At 52.4% G+C, this 26,037-nt stretch overlaps 1 protein-coding gene across 5 annotated transcripts in view; it reads left to right on the top strand.

Moving 5' to 3' along the window:
* Ccdc13 (coiled-coil domain containing 13) overlaps positions 1–25,523 on the top strand; it is a 41,133-nt gene extending 15,610 nt beyond the window's left edge. The window contains exons 8-16 of one of the 5 annotated variants that reach the window (XM_052724968.1): positions 2,410–2,550; positions 5,548–5,724; positions 6,399–6,605; positions 9,826–9,953; positions 10,816–10,899; positions 11,824–11,946; positions 18,900–19,051; positions 20,398–20,512; positions 21,226–25,523. In XM_052724968.1, the coding sequence (XP_052580928.1) occupies positions 2,410–2,550; positions 5,548–5,724; positions 6,399–6,605; positions 9,826–9,953; positions 10,816–10,899; positions 11,824–11,946; positions 18,900–19,051; positions 20,398–20,512; positions 21,226–21,385 (1,287 nt within the window). In that variant the 3' untranslated portion in view covers positions 21,386–25,523. Of the gene's footprint in view, positions 1–2,409; positions 2,551–5,547; positions 5,725–6,398; positions 6,606–9,825; positions 9,954–10,527; positions 10,900–11,823; positions 11,947–14,392; positions 14,482–18,899; positions 19,052–20,397; positions 20,513–21,225 lie in introns of those variants that run through there. The other 4 variants (XR_008215164.1, XM_052724978.1, XM_052724986.1 and 1 more) reach the window with 4 other exon arrangements.
* Positions 25,524–26,037: the final 514 nt, after the last annotated feature.

Raw genomic sequence — 26,037 nt, 5'->3', positions numbered from 1 at the left:
ACTGTCTTGAGTTCAGATGCCAGCACTCCCTTACCACCTGTGGACTGGCACACAAATGACTGCCTCTGCCTCAGTTTCCACATCTGTATAATGGGGATAACAGCAGCATCTGCTCCCCCAACCCTTGGGCTATTGGCAGAAATGATTGTCAGCACATGGGGGGGTGGAGGTCCTCAGCACAGTGCCATCTTGGAGGGAGCACTGGACAGTGGTTAGCTAAGGCTTACTACCCCCCCCCCCCCTCATTTTGCCTTTAGCCTGAGAAGCTCATGGAAGGTGTGTGATTCCCTCAGTTCCTCGAGCATGCCGCCTGCATTCCCGGGCACTGGGCCCACACCCTCCTGGCTTTTTCCTTAGTATCTTTTGTGAAATCCGTGAAGCCAGCATGAAGGGGAACAGCCACCCAAAACTTTGGGGTCGTAGAGGCATGAGTTTGAATTTCCTCACCTTTAAGTACCCAGCACATACCAGCTCAAAAAATTCACTACCACTATTATTAAGCTGAATGTTGAATGTTTTCACTGTCATTTTATACATTTTAATGTCCTTATCTACCTCCATACCACCTTGAACATGCATGACCTCATCTGATTCTAGAGAGAAGACTGCCTCTGGCCTGGTGCTGGGAAAGCTTAGATTCTCACCCTGTAAAATGTATCAGAGGTCTCAGGGTAAGACCTAAAACTCTGAAAATGCTCTAGGAAGAACAGACAAAGACCAGGCCTGAGTGGGATCTGATAGCTGGAGACAGAGAGGCAAGAACTGATGGGGCAGTCTCTGCCAGATGATGCTCTGAAGATTAATATTCAGAATATATAAAGAACTCAAAAACTTTAACAGAAGAACAAGTAACTCAGTTTTTAAAATGTAACATGATTTCCACATACACTCTGAAGAAATTCAAGTGGTTAGTAATGTGTGTGTGTGTGTGTGTGTGTGTGTGTGTGTGTGTGTGTGTGTACAGAAGCCAGAGTAGACATAAGGTGTTTCTCTCCACTGTACTGACGAGTGTCTCCTGCTAGACCCAGCGCTGAAGGACTCAGCTAGTCTAGCTAGCCGGCCTGTCCCAGGCTCCCCTGTCTCTGTGTCTCAGGGCTGGGATTACAGGCAGGCACTCTCTCCACTGAGCCATCTCCCCAGCCCCCAACAATACATGTTTTAAATAGTCGACATCCTGAGCCTTAGGGAAATACAAGTCAAAACTGCATTAAGATTCCAGCTCTTCTAGTTAGGAGCACAGTCATGAAGAAGACAACATATGCTGATGAGGCGTGGGAAAGAGGACATTAGACACTGCTGGGCACTGCACGTGGTGTAGCCACAAAACTGATGGTAGAGCCACGGTATGATCTGGCTCTTCCACTCCTGGATACATACTCAGAGGTCCCAGAGACACCTGCTTACTGTGTGGTCTCAGTCTGGATGCCCATCAGTACATAAAGTACAGACTCGGTGCACGAAAGGAGGATGCAACATGTATAAACTGGCATCTTAGCCAGAGATAAAAAACCAGAAGTAGGGGCTGGAGAGATGGCTCAGAGGTTAAGAGCACTGACTGCTCTTCCAGAGGTCCTGAGTTCAATTCCCAGCAACCACATGGTGGCTCACAACCACCTGTAATGAGACCTGGTGCCCTCTTCTGGCCTGCAGGGATACATGCAGGCAGAATACTGTATACATAATAAATAAATATTTAAAAAAAAAAACCAGAAGTATAATATTTGCAGAAAAATGAATAGGATTTGAGGTCATTATGTTAAGTAAAACAGCCACACTCAGAGAAACAAATATTTCATGTTTTCTCTCATAGAGCATTTTTTAAAAATGACCTGAAAGATGGACAATAAAGAGAAGAAAACCAGGGGAGGGGAAGAGAGTGGATATGATTCAAACAAGGTCACAAATGTAAGGAAGTGTCACAGAGAAGCCCACTGTTTCGTACAATTACTATGAGTTTTGAGATTTATAATAAAAATGAATATTTAAGAAACAAAATCACCTGTGGCTTTTGTTAAAATATGGCTTCCAGGCCTTTCCTGCCCCCGGAGCCCTGCATTTCGGTCTGGAGTGAACTCCAAGACTCGTCATTCCAGGAGAACTGGGGGGGCTTGCTAGGCTCAGGTGGGTGTTGGGGTAAACTATGCAGAATGTACTCTTGGGGCAGAGGGTCCAGTAGCCTGGGCACAGTAACAAGGAAAAGACTTTTCTCGTTGACCCAGAATCCTCTCTTTTTCTAAACTAAACCCCTTGGACAGCTTCTCCATTTGCAGATCTTCCCAGCCTGGGCCCATCCTGTGCCACACCCAGGAAGAGTGGCTCCGTTTTCAGTCTGGCAGAATCTCCCAAGGCACCTAAGTGGCAGGACCCATGGTTCTGGACCGGTAGGACAGCCAGCTTTACTGTCCTCAGGTCCGAGAGCTTGAGAAGCAGCTGGGACAGCGGCAGAACTCAGAGCTGCCTGTCAATTCAGACCCACGGAAGCTGACCGCACAAGAGAAAAACCTCCTGAGGATCCGCAGCCTGGAGAAGGACAAGCAGGAAAGCTGGGAGGTGAGGCGGGCCCAGCCACGGGCTCCAGCACACAGGGGTGGGAGATCATAGCACCTACCAGGATGTGGCCATCCCTTACAGGCCACAGACACTGGACTCTGGGCCAGCTCTGTAAATGGGCCTCACTTCCTGTTGTCAGCCAAGCTTGAGCTGCCTGAGTGGGGCCTCACTCTGGGTCCATTCAGTGAATGGCAGGTGGTGGGACCATGGCAATTTGAGGGGAGCTATATGTAAAACTTCCTGTAAAGGAACTGTGTCATGCAGGGCTGCAGAGTGTCACAGTCATTGTCCCTGTTGGGGTAAAATGCCTGGCAAAAGCAGTGTGAGGGAAGAAGAGTTGGTTTCAGCTTGCTGCTTGAGGTGAATCCTTCCTGTCAGGGCAGGGAAGGCATGGTGGCCAGAATAGGAAGCAGGGGAGATGAGTTGCTACTGTGTGGCTGGCTTCCTCCTTTTTCCCCCTTTTTATTGAGTCTGGGACCCCACCTGTGGGATGTACTACCCACATTCAGGGTGGGTCTTTTCTCCTCTGCAGACATCCTCACAGGCATACCCAGAGCATGTCTTCAAGGTGATTCCAAATCCAGACACCTTGACAGTGATGATGAGCCCTCACATTGGATCACACCCCCAATTGTGGAATATGATGGGGCCTGAAGGAAGTCCTACCAAGCTCTGAACAGGGTGGGTGGGCCAATGCTTCACCGCTGACTGGCACACAGAGGCTTCCAACAGTGAGGCCTTCCATACCCTCTCGCTGGGAAACTTCATCTGCCTGTGCCAGGGATGTCAGGGTCATCATAGGCTCCTCCAGCCTTCGGCACTGTCTGTCAGGATGAAGAGGGAAACAGGCCATCCGTAGGGCTGGGCACAGCTGAGTCCTGTTGAACCTTGTTTGCCAGCATAATCACCAAGGCACTTTTAATTTGTGAAGAGACATGGTCCCCTGACCTTCAGACGGTTAACATGGTTTGGGGGAAGGAGGTGGGATAGAAGGTGTGATAACCTGTCTTAGTTAGGATTTCTATTGCTGTGAAGAGACACCATGACCATGGCAACTCTTATAAAGGAAAACATTTATTTAGGGCTGGCTTACAGTTCAGAGGTTCAGTCCATTATCAGCACAGTAGGAAGCATGGTGGCACGCAGGCAGACATGGTGCTGGAGAAGGAGCTCAGAGTTACACTTTTGATCCACAGGCAACAGGAAGTGACCGTGATACACTGGCCAGGCTTGAGCTTCTGAGACCTCAAAACCCACCCCCTAATGACACACCTCCAACAAGGCCACACCTACTCCCACAAGGCCACACCTCCTAACAGTGCCACTCCCTATGGCCAAGCACTCAAACACATGGGTCTATGGGGGCCATATCTATTCAAACCAACACAGAGGCAGAGTGACAATCCTGAGATGTGACAAGGACTAACACCAAGGTAGGAAACTAACAGTGACAGGCTGGACACATGGGATGTGGAGGGTGACTCTGGGGGCCCAGAGACTGATGGACAGAAAAGGGAGATGTGGGAAGAATTTGAAGGACTTGCAGCCTGTGTGTAAGGAAGAGGGGCTGAGATTAGGGATGCTGGTGTGACCTGCTCCTAGCTGTGGTACACGCTCTCCATAGGAAGATGTTTAGAAAGAACACCTGAGTCACAGTGGCCATGGGAGGAGACAGGTCTCGGCCCATGTCCTCCTCTATCCAGGTGGTCCCAAGAGCCTGTGGAGCAACAGGTGAACAGTGTCCCATGCCTGCCCAGAGCTGGGTAAGGTCACCATGTCCTACCATTCTTCTTGTCTATGATCTTTAGCTAGGCTGACGTCTTTCCAGGGATGACAAATCCAAGAAGAAGCCATTTAGTGCCCCCACCCACCCCAGCGACGCTCTGTGAAGGACGGAGCTAGCCTGACGTCTGCCCCTGTGTGAGCACACACAGGACTTGTACTCTCCCAGCAGCCCCCCTCCTTCTCAGCGGCCACCTCTTTAGGGGTCCTCCTCTGACTGCTCCATGTCTGTCCCCACATCTCAGTCTGTCCTGTGCTTGGGTGTCACTCCCTAGGAACAGACGCTCTGCTTCACTTCTGCTTTGCCCCAGCAACCGTCACACCTGTCACAGCGCACATAGTAGGCCCACAGGAAATGTGAGAACAAGGAATGAGTGGCTCTGAAAATGTGTGAAGCATGTGAACATCCAGTTTATAGTAGACAGAGCCAGGAGCAGAGTGCAGAGGGGATTCCCATCTCCACACTAGGGACGTCGTCACAGAAGCCCTGCCTGCCTGCTGTGGGCCACTCCTGATGGGTTCAAATGGGAAGAGGCCAGTGGTCACATAAACAGCCAAGTAAAGTGGGTGTGAGTCATGTTGGTTAAGAAATGGGTTTGGGGCTGGAGAGATGGCTCAGAGGTTAAGAGCACTGGCTGTTCTTCCAAAGGTCCTGAGTTCAATTCCCAGCAACCACATGGTGGCTCACAATCATCTGTAATGAGATCTGGTGCCCTCTTCTGGCCTTCAGGGATATGTGCAAACAGAACACTGTATACATAATAAATATAAATCTTAAAAAAAACAAAAACAAAAAGAAATGGGTTTGATAGGCAGTGTGGCTAGTTCTAGTTATTTGCTATGTGCATGTGTGAGCATGTGTGCGTGCATGTGCATGTGTGTGCACATGTAGAGGCCAGAAGACAACTGCAGGAGTCATTTTCCACTCCTGTGTAGGTCCCAGAGATCAAGCTCAGGTTTTCATCTTCTGAGCCATCTTGCTGGTCCTAATGTTCATTTTATAAAACAGGAGAGAAGGTGTGCTGCATCCCTTACAGCTGTCTGCTGTGTGCCTGTCAGGAAGGGGGTGGGTCTGCCTGAGGTCAGGACCCCAGCTCCTTCACTTGTTTCTGTGGCCTTTAACAGCTGCTCCCAACCACAGTCTCCCCAGTGAGTGGCATCTGGGTTGCCCTGAGCTGTGGCAGAGGCTAGGCTCGGCTCTTTCTCTAATTACAGAAGCTGGCCAGTGAGCGGGACACTCTCCAGACAGAGCTGGAGGAGCTGAGAAGAAAGTTTGAGGGCATGCGGTCTCGCAACAAGGTGCTGTCCAGTGAGGTGAAGACCCTCAGAAGCCAGATGGTGACCCTGGTGGAGAAGGGCAGGCACGATGATGAGCTGATTGATGCCCTCATGGTATGCAGGCAGCGGGTGGTGAGGGCAGAGCCACCCCAGATGGGCTTCCTACAGGGAAGCCCCGCCCCTGGGATGCAGCAGCCCAGAGAGCCCGAGGGAGATGGCTGTGACCCTGGTACCCTTGTCTTGGGACCCCAGAGGAGATGGGACTCTATAATGGGGATGAGATAGGGTGCACTCACCTCTAGGAACAGAGGACTGCAGGGCAAGCCTGCCTCGGTGGCACCTCACTGACAGTCCTATGGCTGCCCTCTCCTGTCCTGTGTCACACTGTCCTTCCTCTTTGTCCCAAAGCAAGGAGCCTCTGTCCTTAGAGTCTGTTTGGGGACAAGTCCTAGGGACCAGGCCTCAAGTCCAGTGCTGACAGACTCCTCGCGAGGTGTGCTCGGTCTTCTGGTACCTGAAGAGCCACTTCTCCCATATGACCTTCTTGGCCCCAGTCTCCCAGGAGGGAATCTGAGGCCAGAAAGCATCAGAGTTGAGCCTTGAATCCCCAGGGAGGATATTCCTGGTTCTCAGTGGGATAGTTAGTGTCTCCCACGAGGGTGGTCTTGGCCTAGAGAAAGTCCGATGTCCGATGGCTCTGGGGAGGGAAGCCTACTGTCCCCGTCCTGTCCTTCCCTGCTCAAAGTAGCCCAAGCCTGCCTCTACCTACCCTCTGGCTTGGCCCTCAGGACCAGCTAAAGCAGCTGCAGGACATTCTGGGCAGCCTGAGTGTGCAGGAGGAATCGAGGCGCACATCCCAGCACCACCTGGACCAGAAGGTCAACAGTGAGGCCCAACGGAGCAACAGCCTTGTGGCCCAGCTGCGGGCCATGGTGGCTGAGCGCGAGGCCAAGGTGCGGCAGTTGGAGCTGGAGATTGGGCAACTCAGTGTGCAGGTGAGCAGGGTGCCACCCGGGCTGTCCCCGGGCTGGCCCGTCGGTGTCCAGGTAGTGCCTTCTACCTCTTTATATTCACGTCAGCACTGGCCTCGCTGCACCATCCTGGGTCCGTGTGGATCACTTGCTTCTAGCAGTCTTCTGTCTAATTCTGCACACACTTTTCCTTCCTAAAACACAAGCCCTTGTCTGTGGCCACACCACCCTGAACATGTATAATCTTGTCTAAAACACTAACCTGATCGTGTACTTGCTCAGCTTAGAAGCCACCCCTGGCTTCCTGTCACCCTCAACTTCATCAGGGTCAAGAGGATCCAGACTCCTACCAGCTTATCCTTTCCCACCTGCAGCTGTGGCCCTCACCTTGGTCCATGTGGTAGCTGTCATTCCAGCCAGTGTTCACACTGCAGTCAGTACGATGGCCACACTTCTTTTTAATTAAAAATCTTTTCAATCTTTGGCAATGTCATACATGTATAAAAGGAATTTGGGTGGTTTTCACAATCTCTGTTGCCCTCCCCCCTCCCGCCCCCACTCTGACTCCCACCCTGACCAAGTCCTTATTTCCAACAGGCCCTCCTGCTTTCATGTCTCCCGTGTGTGTGTGTGTGTGTGTGTGTGTGTGTGTGTGTGTGTGTGTGTGTGTGACCACTGAGTTAACGGGGGAATGTGGGGTTAGTAACTGGAGCAAGAGCAACTCTCCAGTGGCTACACCACTGGAGAAAATAAGCCCTCCCACCCCCAGCAACCACTGGCCGTCAGCAGTCCCTGAGAAGGGTGTGGTCTTACGGGACAGGCCGCATTTTGTGCAGGTCTTGTACAGGTCACCACAGCTCCTGAGTCATGAGCGCAACAGCCAAGTCATGTCTATGGGACGGTGTTTCATAGCTCTCTTCCCATCTTCCTTATGCTCCTCACGGTCCTCCTGTCCCTGTCCTTCAGTGTTCCCTGAGCCTTGGAGAGGGGAGCCCTCAGTCACTTGTTCTCAGCACTTGGACCAGTTGTGAGTCTGTAGTCCTCACTCACCACAGCAGCCACTTCTCTGACCACGGCTGAAGCCCACACTGATCTGTGGGTATCACACGCTTAGAAGGCAGTTTGATACCGCGTCCACTTAGCAAAAGAGCAGTAAATGATTCCTCCCTATGGTCTGTGACCTCCCTAGCCATGGGCTTCTGCCCATGTCTGCAGTATCAGGCATGAATTCCATCCTTGGGGCAGGCTTCAAATCCAACCAAAAATCTATTGGTGACCCCAGGAGAGTCATGCCGCTGTGGTGCCAGTGGGCACATCCTGCCAGGCAGGCTGGTATTGTATCACAGCTAGGTATGACCTTTGATGATTCTTCTCTCCCAGCAACCTCCACATCACCTCCTGGCACAATGAAAGCTAGCCAGCAGAGTGGACACTCCAGCTTTCTTCCAGCTTGATTTCTCTGTGTCCTACAACCACAGTGTGTAGTGACTTCAGTAGACTTACCATCTAGTGATGGTGGACAGCTAAGAGCAATGTTGACAGCCTGTGTTATTTTGGAGGCCTGTGAGGCCTCCCTGATTAACAGCTTGGAGGGAGGTGTCCCCTGCCTGGCATTGCAATTTTTATCTAGAACCTGTGGATTCTAGTAGCAGTATTGTCCACCCATGCAGGGTGCCTCTTTTACTCTTTTTTTTTTAATTGTCTATTTTAACTGGCTTGCAAAATAGTATTTTCCATGTGGGTTTTTCATACATCCTTGGTTCCAGTTACATCACCACCATCCTGTGCCCCATTCCTGCTTATACCACATTTCATTCAGATCTCAAGCACATGTTGCAGCTCTTACCCCCACTTGTCCTGTGTCTTCCTGTCACCCCTCACCTTTCTGCACTCTTGGCACTCAGCTCCTGGAATGGCCCCACACAGACCTTTCTTCATCCTCTCCCATTGCCTCATCCTGGCTAGCTGCCCCTTAGGATGCAAGGTCCATAAGCTCCTCCAGGAAGCCCTGGGCTCCCTGCTGGGTCTTGAGCCTCTCTTAGCTCCCCAGGTCTCCTCAAGCTAATCTTTCCTCACACTGTGTGTTCATGTTTTCCCCTGAACTTCCTTCAAAGGACACAGGCTACTGGGCCTTGGTGCCTGACGTGGGACCATGCTAAACTCCAGCAGATGACTGTCTGGGTCTGACCTGGGAGCCTGCCCAGGGCTGCTCATAGGTGCCTTCAGCTCTTAGGGGTCCCTCCTATTGGGTTGCCACTGGGAGAGAGGAGTTGGTGGCTTCTGGGAAAGGAGAAGTCTGGATCAGGCCCACAGGTCTCCCAGTGTGAGCAAAACCCCTTTAGACCTCCTAGATAACGGAGGTGTGTCCCAGAGCAGCCCTGCCCCATGTTTCCTTCTAGGGCCCCAGGTCCAGTCAGAGCTGCCTGAGCTCTGACCTCTCTCAGCTCAGACTGGCCCAGATTGTCTAGTCTGCTGTGTCCAGAGTAGCATGGCGCTGCAGGCTTGTCTGAGGGAGAGCTCTGGGCATGAGGCACGTCGGGGACATTGCCTTGCAGTCCTCAGTCCTGGTGTACTGGGGAGGAATGCATGCAGCACTCTAGCATCATCACCTCCAGTCCTGTTCCTGGTACCCGAAAAAGGACAGATTCTATCTCAAGGTCGCCAGCTAGGTGGGAGCCAAGCTCCACTCACCAGATGCAATTGCAAATTCCAGTTTTCTCAGAATTCCTGGGGACATGCCATGCCAAGCTGTTAGAAGCCACACTCACTTCTGTCCTTCGATGGTAGCCCAACCTCCTGCTAAGGATCTTCTGGTACACACAAGAGGAACAGGCCAAAAGAAGGAGGAGTCTGGGAAGCCCCACTTCCACACAGCCACTGCCCTCCAGGCATCTGAAGTCCAGGTGTGAGGACTGAGAATGGCCCTGACCTCTAGACTAGTGTGTGGGGCCACCTGACCAGGACAGACGTCAGCTCCGACCTCTGTGGCTCTGGCCCACACTGTCCTCATCCCTCCCTGTGACCCTGGCCTGCACTGGTCTCACTCTGGAGCCCCCATCTGAACAGAGTCATTGTGAGAGGTCATTGTTATGCAGGCAGGGCCTTCACTGCCCAGGCCAGCATTCACCCTGAAGAGAACCTTCTTTCATACCCCTGAAGCTGGGAACCAGCCAAGGCACCCTCCTGCCTTCCCCGGGCCCTGCACCAAAGCCCTGACATCCAACCCCACATCTGTTCCCTGCAGTATCTTCACAGTAAAGGAGGGGGTGAGGGGGCAAGCCCCACCCATGCCAGGTTCCCTGAGGACCAGACCCTGATAACCAACTCTCCGGCCTCGGCAGGCGATCACGTCGGCAGGCTAGGATCCTCTCGGTAAGGAAAACACAGGATGGAGGGATTGTGTGCGACTGCGTGTTATTCAGAGAAATGGTGTCTCCCTGCTTCCTCTTATGGAGAGCCCCTGGGTGCAATTTTGTTTTGTTTTATTTATTTTGAGACAGAATTATATAGCCCTGGCTGGCCTGGAACTCAATATGTAAATCAGGCTGGCCTTGAACTCACAGAAGTTTTTGTTTTTGACGCAGGGTCTCAAGTATCCCAGGCAGGCCTTGAACTTGAGATGTAGCCAAGAATGACTCTGAACTCCTGATCCTCCTGTCTCTGCCTCTCCACTGCTACGGTTACAGATGTGTGCCACACGACCCAGTTTGTGCAATACTGAGGACCAAAGTAGAGTCACACATACACACACCCACACACCACAAACATCCACATACCACGTACATATACACACACACACACCACAGCACACACACATACACCACAAGCACACCCCACATACCATACACAATACACACCACACACACATACACATATGACAATGTTTGGCTGCCCTGCTGCTTTCCCATCTGAAACCCTCTCCTATTCTACTGGTTCCTCATTTCAGGAAGGAGCCGTCAGCTCTGGGTTTCATCACTTCAGGAACTTGCTGGTGGCCCCTTGTCCAGCCTCCCGCACCAGCCTCAGAGCACACTTATTCCTACATCTCTCAGACTCACTGCTGTTGGATTGCCTGGATTGTCTGTTTTATCTTGAACAAGGAAGGGCAGCCAATCCACAGGGAAACCGTGAGGCCCACACGGCCTCCTCCACCAGCTCCCTCCATCCCTGTCCACTGTGAGGTCCAGCAGTGCCCACTCTTTCCCTGCTGATGTCCCCTTGTGCCTTCACACAGCTCTGTGACCAGCCTGGGCCACACACTGGTGGAATCTGCTCTCACGCGGCCATCCCTGCCTAGTCCCCATGGGACCTCACCCAGGTAGGAGTGTAGAATCCCTTAGCTTGGGAAGCTTACCACCTTTCCTTGCTCAGCATCCTCAGCTCATTAAAGGATGGAGGATTGAGGCCAGGCAAAGCCAAGCATTCATCAAGGGTTACATAAGGCCAGAGAGGCCTGAGGCGGGGCCACCTGTTAGAGTAAACAGCTTCAGAGCAGGACCTTGGCCCTGACAGCCTTCTGGGCCTCTCTCCTGCTACGAGGGAGTCAGCACAAGGTGCCTGCCTGCCTGGCCCCACCCTCCACAGCCTTCTCTAGGGGGAGCACCTCACCTCGTGTGGGTCCCCACCCTAAGTCACTGATAGCCCCTCAGCTCTCCAGCCCCCTCTTTGTGGATAAAGCCAGACTCAAGGCTTCAATGCACCCTTTGTTCTTTTTGTGGGCTCATAGACAAAGGATGGTTTGTCCTGCTTCTGAGTCCTACCCACTGTCCACTGGAGACTCCTGCTGTCAGCAGACCCCACCCCTTCATGCAGGTCAGCTCAGGATCCAGGCAAGGCCTCAAGTGGGCCCACTCTCACTTGAGGTTTATCGTGTGGCTATAAAGCAAGTTGGTCTGTCTCTGGCCACTGTCTCCCATGAAGTACCTGTGGCACTTCAGATCAGACATTAACTATCACAGGGACCATCAGCCAAGGCAAGCCACTTGACACTGGCGGGGAACCAGGCCCCAGAAGCCATCTCCTGGGCCCCTGGGCCTCCATAGGGATTGATAGAGGTACCAATGCCACTAGCAGCATAGTGGGCCAAGTGACCTAGCCGAACCAGGTATGGTGGCTGGGTTTCCCCCCACTCTGGCCATCCCAGAACCTCTGAATGTCACAGTCCCTCCTGCCGTTGTATGAGGATATTTATGTCTTCAAACATAACATGACCTCTGCCCTCTGCCCTCCACTCTGGCCCCAGGTTCTTGGACTCCCCAGAACAGAAAGGCTGGCAGGCACAAGCTGCAGAAATGAAGGCCCTCTGGCAAGCTGCCGAGGTGGAGCGAGACCGCCTCAATGAGTTTGTCACCGTCCTGCAGAAGCGGTAACACATAGCACCCTACCAGCTCGCTTAGGCCTGTGTGGGTCGGGACTGGGCTCTCTCAACACACATGCCCCTCCAGGGCCCACAACTCTGGCTTCTGACATCACTGTAGAACTTATTCTCGGGGACAGCCCTGTTTTCGGGGCACCCAGAGGATCTGTCCCATGGTAACTTTGGGGGACTGGCTCTGTAGTAAATAGTCAGACTTAATTCAGGGGGTGATTAAGCTCTGTGATGTGTAGCCATTCTATCAGAGCTGCCAGAGGGTCTCATGGGAAAAAGTTACAGCTTAGCCTGATGCTGGCAGTTGCTAGGAACAGGTGAGAAACTGAGGTTTCTAAGAGGCAAAAAGGGAGTGTGCAGCTGAGGTGCCCAGCAAGTCCAGCTGCCTCCAGAGGGTTGCTGACAGACTCCACTCAATCAATCAGTGCCCCTGCTCAAATGGCCTGTCTGGCAATAACTGAAGGTACCCAGGCCAGCACATGGGCCAGCCATGTGACTTCCTAAAAACTATAAAGGACATCACCAAGCTCCTGTCCTCACAGCAGTATCATGTATCAGTCAGGGCTCTTTGATGACAGATAATAGAAACCAGTTCTGCCTGAGCTCAGTGGAAAGGAGACCTGGAAAGTACTGGAAAATGCAGAAGAGCAGAGCAGAAGGGCCTAAGTAGGTGCAGGGGTCTCGATAGCATGTTTTCTGGGAGGTCTAGCTCCTTGTCCACTCTCAAGAGAGGGCAGCCAGATTGGTGGTACCTCCAGGTACTCATAGAATTTGGGGAGGGGCTTGCTTCGAAGGGAGCCAGGGTGGCCAGTCCAGAAGCAGTGATGAGCTGCATGCAGGTTCTCAGGGACTGAGAACATCTACTGTCTCTATGATTGCGTTCAGTGGCTAGTACTAATGGCTGTTGAAAGGCAGCTGTGTCCTCCGTCTGGGGCTTTGGCCCCCATGTCACCAAATTATGTCTGTGATTGGAGGGTGACCTGGTTTACTGTAGCTGCCGAACAGGCCATCCTGACTCAGGGGCTTCAGGTGCAATGGTTGGTGCTCTGCACCTCACTGGGAACTGCTCACATGATGGCAGCTGGGGCACTCCCATGGCCTCCCTCCGTCACCAGTGGAGCAGGGTGACTCATGCCCCTCCCCGTTACCTTCTCCTCCACCTGAAGTGGCCTTTCCCAGGGCCGTCCCACACATGGCTGGGCCTAGAGTGGGACAGGTAGTCGCTGTGAGTCACATGTACCTCTGTTGGAGACCCCCGTGTTCACTCTGCTGCCCTGTGTCATTTGGGGGCTCTGTGAGACTGTCCTCAGGCTCGTCAGCCGAGATACGTTATCTTCACTTCCTGAGCATCATCCCAGAGCCTGAGAACTTCCCCAGCACTTAGGCCTGGCCTTCTTCCCGCCGAGTTTGTCTCCCCTGCGCCCTGTCCGTGCCTAGTTCCCAACCTCTGTTGTCCTGAGGAAGTTCCTGTGCTCAGCTGGGATCCCCTTACCCCAGGGTACAGTCTGGAAGGGTCCTGGCTGGCACACTCTGTGGAACGCTGGGTGAGCCAACCTTACCTGTTAATAATTCCTTCTTTCTTCAGGCTTGGACCCAGCATTTGAGAAATAAGTTATCTCTTAGATTTTAATCCATTTCTCTCCTTTTAAAAGAATTTTGGTTTTTATCTATTTAATTGTGTGTGCATGTACATGTGCAGGAGTGTGTGTGTGTGTGTTTTGTGTGTGTGTGTGTGTGTGTGTGTGTGTGTGTGTGTGTGTGTGTGTGCAGGTGAGAGCACCTGTGCCAGCACAGGCATGTAGAGGGTTAGAGGCGGCTTTCCTTCCACCATGTAGATTTGGGGACCTGTTTGAGGTTGTAAGGTTTGGCAGCCTATGCCTTTACCTGCTGGGCCATCTCAATGGCCCCGTTTTTCTCCTTCTTTACAGTGAGAGGGGAGGGGCTTCCCCCATGCAAAAGTCGCTAAACACGTCTCTCTCTCTCTCTCTCTCTCTCTCTCTCTCTCTCTCTCTGAGTGGGTGTGTTGTTGTTGTTGTTGTTGTTGTTGTTTTTCTGAGACAAGGTTTCTCTGTGTAGTCTGGCTATCCTGGAACTCCGTGTGTAGCCCAGGCTGGCCTCGAACTCACAGAGATCCGCCTGCCTCTGCCTCCCGAGTGCTGGGATCAAACACACCTGCCACCACCGCCCGTCTGACATGCCTCTTTTTAAAACAATGTAGTTGGTTTTGGTGTTGTATTTTGTTTTGTGATAACAGCTCAGATATAGCCCAGGCTGGCCTTGAACTCGTGACCCACCTACCTCTGCCTCATTCCTCCTGCCCCACACCATTGGGTATTTGCTGTGTCCCCACTTTTCCTATTTGCTATGATTGGTCTCTGTGCTTTTCCTCACTTCTTGCCCCTCATGCAGGATTAGCTGAGTTTTATCCCTTTCTTCACTCTAGGCCAGGACTGTGACGTAACACAAATCTCCCTCGACAGTCACCTCTGGATTTCACTCTGCCTCTCACAACCTGATGTTTCTCTCCTGCAAGTGAGTGTTCGAGCCTGAGTTCATGGCCTCTTGCCTCTCAGGAGTATGCACTCTAGTCAGTGTAGCCATGGACATGTTGGCTCTCTGAGTCTGTTTTTAAAATATTTTATGGTGCCTTTCTCTTGAATGAGAATATAAGAGAAATTTAAGGCATAGGACTCTAAACAGATGGGACTACCATGAAACTTATTTCAGTAACTGTATTTTGTTGCTGCTGGTGGTGTTTAAAATGTGTTTTTGTTTGGTTGGGTTTTTTTTTTTTTCCTTTTGGCCCAGGCTGGCCTCAGATTCACTATACAGGGGAGGCCGATCTTCAACTCCTGGTCTCCCCGCCCCCCAGTGGCATTCCTTCTTGCTTGCTTTTTTTGTTGTTGTTGTTTTTAATAATATTAAGCTTACTTAGTTCTTTCAAAGTTGTTCCATTTATTGTTTATAGTTTTTCAGTGTGTGTGTGTGTGGGGGGGCTGTCATTTGTCTGGGGACAGGGTGTGTAGCATTAACTTCTAATCCCAGAGCTGGTAAGGATGTCTGAGGCTTGCTGGCAGGCAGCTGAGTCTAGTTGCTCACTTTCAGACCAGTGAGAAACCCTGTCTTGAAAAAGAGGTGGTGGTGCCTGAGGATGGACAAGGCTGACCCCTGGGCCCTACACGGGTGTGCACATACACACATATACACACAAACCCTACACACAAATGCACATGCGCTCTGGGAAACTCACACCATGCTTTGCCATTTCCCCACAATGCCAGCTATCTATTTAAGTCTGAGTGTAAGTAGAACCCACAGTTAACAGAACACGCACATTCCTGAAAAATCGGAGTGGAAAGGAAAGCCCCTCTGTCCTCACGTGATTCAGCCTTATTCCTGTTTCCACTCCATGAGCAGAGTGACAGGAGCCTTGGATTTGTTTGTTTTTAAATTGTTAATTTGTTATAAATATTTAAATTGCACCATACATTATGCATAATCTCTGCTTATTCCACTGACTAATACCCCATGGATCTTCTCTCCTCCTCAAGGTGTATTCTTTTCACAGTTGCAGAGTTAATCACGTGACTTCCCTAATTTATTTAACATTCCTCTATTTGAGTTACTGGTTTCTAGTTTGCAAATACTTCCTTGTGTTAGGATGTTTATTTCTGTCCTTGTTTTACTTTGACATTTTTGTTTTGTCCGTCTGTTTTTGAGACAGGGCCTCACTATGCAGTCCTGGATAGCCTAGAGTTCGTGATGTAGACCATGCTGGCCTCAGATTCATAGAGATCCTTCTCCCTGCCTTGAGTGCTGTGGTTAAAGGTGTGTGCCACCAAACCCAGAGGTGGCATTTTGTTTTGCTTTGCTATGGTGCTGGAGATGAACCCAGGGCCTTGAACTTGGTGGGCAGCTACACCCCAGCCTCTAGGAACATTCAAGATTGTGAATAGGGGGTGACTTTTACCTGTGTGTCTTCATCCTCCACCGCATGCTCACAGCCTTCCAGACAGTCCTGATGCTGGTGGTGCTGAGTCGCCTAATGCCAGAAGGCTGTGTTTTACCATCCCAGTGGGTTTGAAGTTGTATCTCAGTGTGGTTCTGGTTTCCCCAGCAATGACAGATACTGAATGTTTCATGTGCTAGTGGTAATTAATATATCTTCTTGGAGGTATAGAATTTTTTGCCTGCTTTTTAATGGGGTTGTTTGTCTTGAATCCTGCTGCTGTTAAATTGAAGACATTCCTTTCTTTCCCTGGAATTCTTGTACTGTTTGAAGACAGCAAGTCTGTAGTGACTTATTATTGAATCATAAGAAACTGACTCATTTGAGCTTTCTAGATGGCTCAACAATAACGGCTCAGGGTTTTCCCATCCTACACACACACACACACACACACACACACACACACACACACACACACACGCATACATGCGCGCACACACACGCACACTCACGCACACACACGCACACACATACACACACACACACACACACACACACACACACACACACACACACACACGGCCCAGTACATTGCTGTTCCCCAGTGGATCTGCCAACCCCGGGAACAGTGTGGGCCCTCATGTGGAATCCTCAATGGGGATATTGGTGCAGCCACAGACAGTCCCTGTTCACAAAGTAGCTCTTCCTGTCACATAATGCCTCCACCTTCCTTACATGCCTCAGTTTCTTAATGGAATCTACCCCATTCTTACGTGGGCTTGTGTCATAAGAAAGTCCTGTGAAGGCCATTCTAGATGACTGTAGAGGCCAGAAGTGCTGTGGACAGGAGGACATACATGTCCTTCTCCCCACACAGGCTCAGTAGGAAGTATGTGAGTCCTCATGGGTAGGTTTTTAGGGAGGCTGAGTTTGGAGCATGGGGTATCAGTCCCAAACACCATCACTACTCAGATGTGCATGGCTGTAGCCACCTTCCGGTGCCAGCAGGCTGTCTGGGTGACATCCCCACAGGGCAGGGCTTTGGTCTTACTGCAAGCCTCTACTGACAAAGATAGGGACCAGAACGATCTTGATACTACTGCTAACAGCATCCAGACTAAGCTGTACATCATTTTCAGATCTTGACCCTCACTCACCCCATCCTGTTGTTCAGGACCTCAGTTCTAGCGTGTGCGGATAGGAACAGACAGGACCTTAGTCCTAGCGTGTGCAGATAGGAACAGGGAGGATCTCAGTTCTAGCGTGTGCAGATAGGAACAGGCAGGCCTGCTGGTGCCACTGATTAGAGACTTGACTCTTGTCATTGTATTGTCTGTGTTCTCATGGCTCTGTCCTGGTTTCACTAACCCCATGACCTGCAGAATAGCCGTGTTTGTGTGGGTGGTTACAGTAGGGATGCTCGGCAGAGCCAATGGAGATGGTTTAGGTCTGTATCAGACAATGCAACACCCACTAACCACAGGGACCTTTCCAAAACCCTTGTGTTGCTGGTGTGCCTGAGGAGCTGGGGAGCCTGTTTTAATCCCACTGACTTTATGGCTACTTGTGGGTACTAGGCACAGCTACCATCGCGGGCAGGGCAGCTCAGCTCAGCTCAACCATGCTGGGGCGTGAGCACAGCCCCACTCCTCCATCCATCATCTCCTTTGACCTCTGAGCTGCTGTGTATTGTGCCTTTGAAGATAAACATTCAAGAAACATGCTCCTCGTGGCTGCCTACTGCTTATATCAGCCTAGTATACTGTTCGGTCAGGTTGCCCTTCCAATCCTTTGTTGTCTCCTCACCAATGCAGAAAGATCTTGCAGTTCCCTGCTGTCCACTGTGGACTTCCGGCTGCAGCTGTCATCTGCCGCTATTTCTGTAACCTTTTGCTCAGGTTAGGTCTCAGAGATTCTTGACCTTCTGAGTTTTTATTGCCACAGAAATTCAAAGTGCTTTATGGAGCCACAGCAAGGCCCACAGAGCAAGCTTCCATGTGAAATAATCATAGCAGGGTCTTCAAGGGCCTTCAGTTTGCAGCAGGCAAAGAAAGCAATGTAAGAAGCATATGACACTCACTAAGTCCAGGGAAACAGGGAAGTAAGGATATGTCATTGCCTCTGTGTCTGAAGAGCCATCCAAATATGCCCCATAGAAGGCAGGATATGGTGTCTCTTCCTGTAAATACTTTGTAGTAAGTGCGTCATGGGCCCTAAAACCAGATTACTCTTGGTAATCATTCAGCCCATAAAAGCAGAGAAATTTTCCTACCTGGAGCCAGTCAAGGGAGCTGTGGGGCTGAATCAGGCCAGAGCAGTTCAGAGCCAGCTTTGAGGATGGAGTGAAGCCAGCAGGAGGCAGGGAGGTGGCTCTGGGTGGGCTTGGGAGGGGATTCTCCCCCACCAGGGATTCTAGATAGGAGCCTGGGTCAGCTGATGCTTGGATTTCAACCTGTGGTGCCTGGAGTCTGCTGGCTTCAGATGCACAGAGCCATGAGACACTGACTTTGTGTTGTCTTCAAGCACTTTTGTGCTAATTTTGCTTATTAACTTGTGCTGTTTTGTGGTGGGTGTGTTACTGTAGCAATAGAAACAGACAAACTACCTAGTATCGACTCGGCTGAGAGGAGGAGAGTGACTGTGTGTGACAGGAGATAGTGAAATTAAATGAAATCCTCATTCAGCAGCATAGGAAGCTGAGACCTGCTCCTGAGCATCTGTATGCTGTGGCAGAAAATTCTAGAAGCAGCAGCAAAATTCTAGAAGCACCAGAGAGGTGGATGCTCCGAGGGCAGGAGTTGGGAGCAAAGGGGTAGGACACCTGCCAGGTTTGCGTCCTAAGCCTCAGAGAGTTTGAAATGCCTGTTCTGATGTTACTGCCATGAGCATCAAGACAAGGGAGGTGAGCCACCCCCTCTACAGTGTGTCCACCGCTGGGGGATCCTAGGATCGCACAGGGCAGCACCTGCCTGCAGGGTGTGAAGCTTTGTCTCTTGGCCAGGGTGGAGGAGAGTAGCGGCAAGCTGCTGGAAGCCGAGCAGAGGCTGCAGGAGGAGCGGCAGCGTGCTGTCCTGCTGGAACAGCACCTGGAGAAGATGCGCCTGGAGCCCTCCAGGACCTCGGTGTCGCAGAAAACTGCTAAGAGCAAGCCAGGTAGGAGCCTGGTGGGTGACACAGCCTTAGGAGCAGGCAGGCTCCTGTGCTCTTCATCAGTGAGTGTTGGGAGCTCTGCCTGCCCCTGCTGTGGGGGGTTTCTTGTCCCATGCCCTGTCCTGGCTCCCAGAGACTCGGGGCCCAATGGGAGCCATCTAGGAGCCTTAGCTTGAAATGGCAGTACCCCTGCATGCCCTTGGCCACTACTCCGTATGCCACCTTCCAGAGCCTTTGCTTGGCCCTTGTCTGAGCCTAATGGAGCCCTGATCAAAGCTGATCTCAGGCAGAATTGGTCTGCTGGGCCAACCACAGTGGGAGAGCGTAACACTAAGGCTTCTGTAAGAAGGACTCAGGTGGATTTTCCATGGCTAGGAGGCCTAAGTCCCTTTCTTGGGTGCCACGTCTCCTTGCATAGGCAGCTTCTGTCTTATAGTACAAGATGTCTGAAGAGCCCATGTGTCTTCTGCCACTCACTGGCCCATTGGGGAGCACAGCTCTTCTACCCTCCCACCTGCCCTGGAGGGCAGGTGAGAACAGGTGAGGGGAAGGGAGGAGGTCAAGTGCACAGGGACTAGCAAGTACCAAACAGCAGTGGAAACCCACTCTGCTCAGCTGGAAGGAACAGCAAAGAGACCCGAGATGAGTGGCAGTGGGGTGACACAGGAGGAGTCACTGGGGTTCTCAGTGACCAGTCACACAGGCACTGAAGACAAAGAATCATCTGTCCTCCCAGTGCTAGGGAAGCCAGCTCAGAGACTTCCATGGTTTACCCAAGGCCACACAGCAGGGGTGAAGCCCAGTTCTGCTAAGGCTGATTTCCTGAGGCCTTTTAGTACAGGATATTTTGATCCCCTGACATGTCACCCAAGGTCACAAATGGCTTTGTTGTCTTTCTCTGAGCACTCTGGCCACTGAGCCTAGTCACCCATAGCTTCCTAATATAAAGCAGCTAGCCTGAATGGAAACCAGTAGAGGGACCAGAATTGGAGGGGAGGGGTGTGTCAGAAATGTAACAGCCTAGGCTTGGGCTCAGACCTGAGGCCAGTACTAAGGTCCCACTGTCTACTCTTGGTGCAAGCAAGTGACAGAAATGTGAATAGCCAGGCGAGTACCACCTTGGCACAGGCAGGCAGAGCCAGGGCTGTGGCAGAGGGCAGAGCCAGGTTTGGGGGTATGGAGAGCCATCAGGGAGGCCTTCTAAAGAGAGGCAGCTCTATCCTGCACCCTGTAGGAGATGTGATGTCTCCACTCTCCATAAGCTGGAAAACAGGAAGTGGGCATGGCAGGGAGGGAGAGCTCGTACAATTCTGGCCTCACTACAGAAGGTGGCTGCTGCCTCTCCACAGGGCCACCTGCCACCGGTGCCAAGCACAACCCAACTGGGAGCGCCAAGAAAGACTCGTCCTCCACTCAGCTCTCCGATATGCCCATGGAATCCCAGATAGAGGAGCTGACCGCCAGGTGCTTCCTGCCCAGCCTTCCAGAAAGGGTAGAGACGCCCATAAGGAGGCTTCATGGGCAGAGGGACCATGTCCCTCTCCCTTGCACCCAGGGCCTCTACTTGTCCAGAAGGATGGTTTTGCTAGGACTAGGCTTGGGGGGCTCCACAGTTCCCTGATGACCCCAGGGTCCCAAGAGAACCTGTATCAATACTGGGCTGTGCCCCCACTTTCCCCAGCAGTTACCCGTTAAAGAGGAACTGAGGGGGCAAGGGTGTATCCCAGTCAGTAGAGGGCTGGCACAGCATTCACAAAGCCCTGGGTTCAGTCCCAGTGTTGTGTACATAGGGCATGGTCGTACACACCTGTAATCCCAATGCTCTAGCAATGGTAGGGGCAGAATCATCAGTTCAAGCTTACCCCTGGCTACTTACTGAGCTTGAGTCCAGCCTTGGATACATATGAGCTTATCTAAAAAAAGGGGGGTGGGTGGGAAAAACAAAACAGGATAATGAGGGGTGGATAGGAATCGTAGCTGAGGCTACTTGGAGCTTCTGGGTCAGTACTGTGGGTGGGCCCAGAAAAAGATCCATTTGGTGTATGTCTCTTGGGGGTCCAGAGAGGAAGGGGCAAATGGAAGGGAATCCTAAGCCTGCACGCCAGCCTTTTCTCCAGGCCCTGGGCCCCAGAACATCCACTGGCTCTGTGCATTCAACCCCATCTCCCTCTGTCCAGGCTGGCCATCCAGATGGAAGAGAACGGAATCCTGAGAGATGCCCTGGGCAGTGCCCTGCGTGGGAAGGAGGAGGACTTCCGCATGTACCACCAGACCCTGGGCCAGGTGAAGGGGGTCTTCTTGCAGGCACTGCGGCAGCAGAAAGCCAGCAAGCAGTAGGACAGGGCTGCTCCCTCAGCTCCTGGAGGGCAGGGCCTTAGAAGACTGACCCCACTGGTGCAGGCTCCGCCCACGAGACTCCTCTCTGAGGCCACTTGGAATACCAGCTGAGCTCAGACCTGCTCAGCAGGCAGGCTGAGGCTGAGGACGCCTGGGCCAAGGAGGAGGCTGGCCAGCCCCAGCAGAGCGTTTCTTTCAGCAGATCCTGTCCCTGGGTTGCTGTAGGCTCTCCACACATAGATGAGCCACTTGGTGCTTCTAATGGAGGCGTCAACCTGGAACCATCCAGACCTCCCCATAATCCCTCACTTGGGGCCTCGTATCCACTTGGCCACCCCTCCGCTGCGCCCAGCCTCTCTGTGGACTTATGCCCAGGGCGAAGCCTTGCACTTGGCATAACAAGGCTACTTTCACAGTCACTACAGCTCTGGTTGAGTATGTTCCTGCCTCTGCTGGGGGGAACCTGGTCTTCAGTAGGTAGGGCTTTACAGTTGTGGTCACAGACTTTCAAATAGAAGCTGAGCCCATCGGTCATTCTGGTGGTCCTGACTCTGAAGCCAGGGTCCCCAGCTGAGTGAATGCCCAGAGCTCTGGCTTGCCCCAAGGTTGCACAGCTCCACCCCTAATGACTCCCGAGGTACAAGTGCTAGAGTCAGAAGGCCATCCAGGCAGAGCTGGATTGTAGGGTGGACAGGTGAGGCAGTGGGTCTTGATACATGAATAGGGATGCTACAGGAGGGATCCAGGACACCCTCATCTCAGTGACTGTAACTATCTCATGGTCACCCATAGCCATACCACAGCCACAGCCACAACAGCTGCACATGTTCTTATACAGGCACACAAGCAGCTCCACGCAGAGGCACTGAGAAAGGGGGTAGACACACTCCCTCCCATGAAACACAACCATGTATATAGCTTGTACAAGACACACTGTGGCAATGTCCTCCCTGGAAAGCCTGCGTTTCCTGAGACCCTGTGTGCTCAGCTCATTCTTAAGGGTCTGTGGAAAAATCCATGCTGCCCAGTGCACCCTGGACCTCCTGGATAACAGGACTCTGGGATCTCACAGCAAGATGCAGCTGACTGAGGCCATTAGGATGAAGTGGTGATTTGGATACAGTCCTGAGAGTCTTGGGGAGGAAGTGTGTCCCCAGCTCCTTGTGACAAGCAGTGGGCAGAGAAGAGAGTCGACAGGAAAGCTTTGCTGGGAGGAGACGTGTCCATAAGAAGAAGGGGAGTCAGGGCCGCCTTCTTCAGGCACTAGGGAGCCCTGAGAGGAATCCCCTGTGGGTTTCTGGGGATGTGGGTGCCATGCCTGAGCAGAACTTCTGGGAGTGAGCAGGCAAGGACCAACCAGCCTCCCTCAGAGGCATGCAGGTAGGACCGGACCCTGTCTGGCTACTGCAGCGGTCTGTTGTGACCCCTAGCCTGGGCTGAGCTGAAGGAAGGAGCCCTGGCTTGTGCAGCCTGAGCCTTAGCTGGGAGCCAGGCAGGTCTGCATCCCACCCGACAACCTCCATGTCTTCATCTGTGAAATGGAACAGTAGCTAGAAACCTTGTTCAGAGGGCCATTCATAAGATAAGACAGCCAGCTGATGACTCTGTGCAAGGACAAGTGTCCGTGGACTGGTCTCACCCCATGCCTATGGAAGAGTGGGAGGGGGCAAATCCTGCCACCAGGTGCTACAGTGAGTCCCGTTTGTACCCTGTGGGGTGAGCTAGCATCGTACAGGTTGGACTGCGTGGGCAGTCCTAAAATATGCAAGCTCCTGCAGGCACTGGATTTAAAGGCCAGTGTGTATAGTTTATAAAAGCTCCAGGCAACCTTGAACAATTTGCTTGGGGCTTTGTGCCAGGTCCCATCCCCCACCTCTGCTGGCTGAGGTGGACCAGATTCCCAGTGTCCCTCACTGTAGCTCCTTCAGCACTCACTGAGGTAGAACTTAAGTGTGTGTAGAGCAGCAGCTAGCACACAGCAAGCACTCAGTTAAGGCCCACTCTTTGCAGTCTCCCTGTTCCATCAATACACACTTCCTGAGCAGCATCCTCAGGTGCTGAGGTGAGGCAGATGAGCTCCCTGGGTACCAAGAATTCCCAGGCCAGGTGGGGTGACAGGCTCCCAGTGAGTTTCTGTACACAACATCAAGTAGTCGTTGCCTTGCTAGGCCTGGGAAGGGCCTGAGGTGGGGAAGAGGTTGTGATGGGGCAGGTAGAGAGAAGGCTGTAGACAGGCATCCTCCCCAACCCCAGCAGAGCTTTTAGGTAAAAGGCCCGGGGGGGAGCAGACAGAAGCACTGAGGGAAGGTGGGGTTGTCAAGGGATGAAGGACTTGGTCTTGAGGGCTCACTCAACTAGGTCAGGTGGGGAGGAGGGCAGCTTGGTCTGTCTACATTAGTACCTCCCTGGGTACAACCTGTCCCTGTGGCTCCTGAGGATGATCACTCCATCCCTCAGCAGGTGGGCCAGGTAAGAAGGGAGGGCGCAGGTGCCTTGGAAGAGTAAAGAGCAAAGAAGCTGGTGACCATAGGGGAGGGCCCCTGGCCACCCCCAGGAAGTGCCATGGGTCTGAAGCCCAGGTTCCTGCTCTGATGGGCACATCCAGTTCGTCATGGAAGTGGTTGGGCCACTGTCCCTATGGGGCCCTCTGGGACATAGCGGCTGAACAAGGCTGCAAGCTTGGTCTGGCTGGCCCAACAACCTCTACTGTCCGGGACAGGGTGGTCTCCAGTGGAGTGTCCAAAAGCACCCTGTCTCACATCCTCGAGTCTCAGTGAGCCAACAGCTGGCCCTCAGCATAGGGCAGTTTCCTGTCACCCCCTCCACATGCCAGTGAGCCTTGCCACATGCAGTCTTTCCTGCCATCCCGGAGCCTCCATATATATACACGGCTCACATCACGCTCACATGCCACACAGCATGTGTATAACTGTATCACACCCAGATGCCACCCAGCACACATGCTCATGCACATCCAGGACACGTGGCCTACACTTTCACCTTAAGAAGCAGCACACAAAGGCTGAGTTGAAGAGTCTCTGAGGTTTGGAAAAATTGGGGTCCCTCTCCACAACTTTCCCAGGGACCCTTGATGCATCAGGAAGTAGCTCTCAGTCCTGTGGGTCTCAGCCCAGTGAGCTTCCTGTCCCTTGTTTGTTGGGCCAGTGTCCCACCCTACAGCCCCTGGCACAGGTGGAGGGACTCACCTAGTCTCCACCCCTCTGCCTTCCCACAAGCCACACCCCTACATGCTGCAGTATCAGGGTCACCAGGAGTGGGCCTCTGCAGGATGGGCCCTGCTTCCGCATCTGGCTACCTAGCACCTCTATGGGCAATGAGTTGTGCACATGGATGGAGCCACTGGATCCCCAGGAGCACAGAGAGCCCATGCATAGTGTACCCACTTAAATAAAAACTGGAGACCCAAAGCAGTGGCTTCAACCCTCCAGCCCTCTTGGCCTCTCCTGAGGGCACCATGTTGTGTGACACTTCCTGGGGAGATGTCTACTCATTCCAGATAGGGAATGGACCAAAGTGAGGGCACCACCAAAGTCCAACTTGGTGAACCAATGCATTCTATTGGGGTTGTGTCTAGTAGTGTAGGTGAGGGGTCACTTAGAGGAGCAGGAATGACTCACAGACAGCTGCATCGCCAAATCCCACCCTAGCATGGTGACAACCCACAGAAGCTGAAAACCTGGAGCACGTACTGCACAGCCTGCAGGCAGCTCAGCAGGTTGGAGTGTCCCTCCCAGGCATCCTGATGGTTTTGAGGGTGTCTCGGCAGTCCTTGCTATTTTCATAAGTTGGGGAGGGAGGGACCTAGTGTTGTCTGGTCAGCTTCAAGGACTTGCTGAAGCTTCTGAGTTGTTTGCTTCCTCAGTGTAAGGAGCCTCCCTGAAGGATGGGACGTTTCATCTCAGAGGAGACTGCTATACAACACACCAAGTGCATGGTCCACCCATGGTGGTCTCACCTGTCTGGGGTGGATGGACTGAGTTCTCGCCATGATGCAGTCTCTTCCAGAAGTTTCTGGAGGTGATCCTAACCACTGTCCACCTTATTCCTCAGTTTTCTCTTCCACCTGCTGGCAGTGGTCCTTGTGGATTGTGGGGACATTAAAAAGAATTTCTCTGCATGCATCCTGGCTATTATTTACTATCCCTGATAGCCACTGATTGTGCCACAACATGCTACCCTGGTGTCACCCACGCCTGCCTAGACAGCCAGAGCCTGGCCCAACCCCTCCTCTCCCTTTGGTGCATCCCCTAGCATCAGGACCACAGTCACATCCCCAGGCAGCCCCTCCACTGCAGCCAGTGCCATGGCTTCTGAGTTGGGCTCAGGAGAGGGTGTGTGAGCCTCCCAGCTGTGTCTTCTGGGCCCATGTGTCTTCATTCCTGGGAGGAAGCTTGTGACCTAACTTCCCAAGGTTTATACAGGACCCTGCTGAGTGGAGACACATCTTTCTCCCTGTCTGTCCTCAGCTGAGCTGAGGATGGGAGGTGGACAGTCCTGTGACAATAATCACAAAGCTCCCCGACCTTTCCTCAAGCCCTAGTGCACAAGAGCAGGCCTGTGTAGACAGGACCCACACATCTAGCTCCCCCAACTGTGGGGATCTCATCCCAGGGGAAGACTCAAGACTGGGC

Source organism: Peromyscus californicus, unplaced genomic scaffold (genome assembly GCF_007827085.1).
Source record: "Peromyscus californicus insignis strain IS unplaced genomic scaffold, ASM782708v3 Scaffold_11__1_contigs__length_118956290, whole genome shotgun sequence".
NCBI lineage: Eukaryota > Metazoa > Chordata > Mammalia > Rodentia > Cricetidae > Peromyscus > Peromyscus californicus.
The sequence above is the reverse complement of the archived record's forward strand: the minus strand, read 5'-3'. Positions and strand labels throughout refer to the sequence as shown.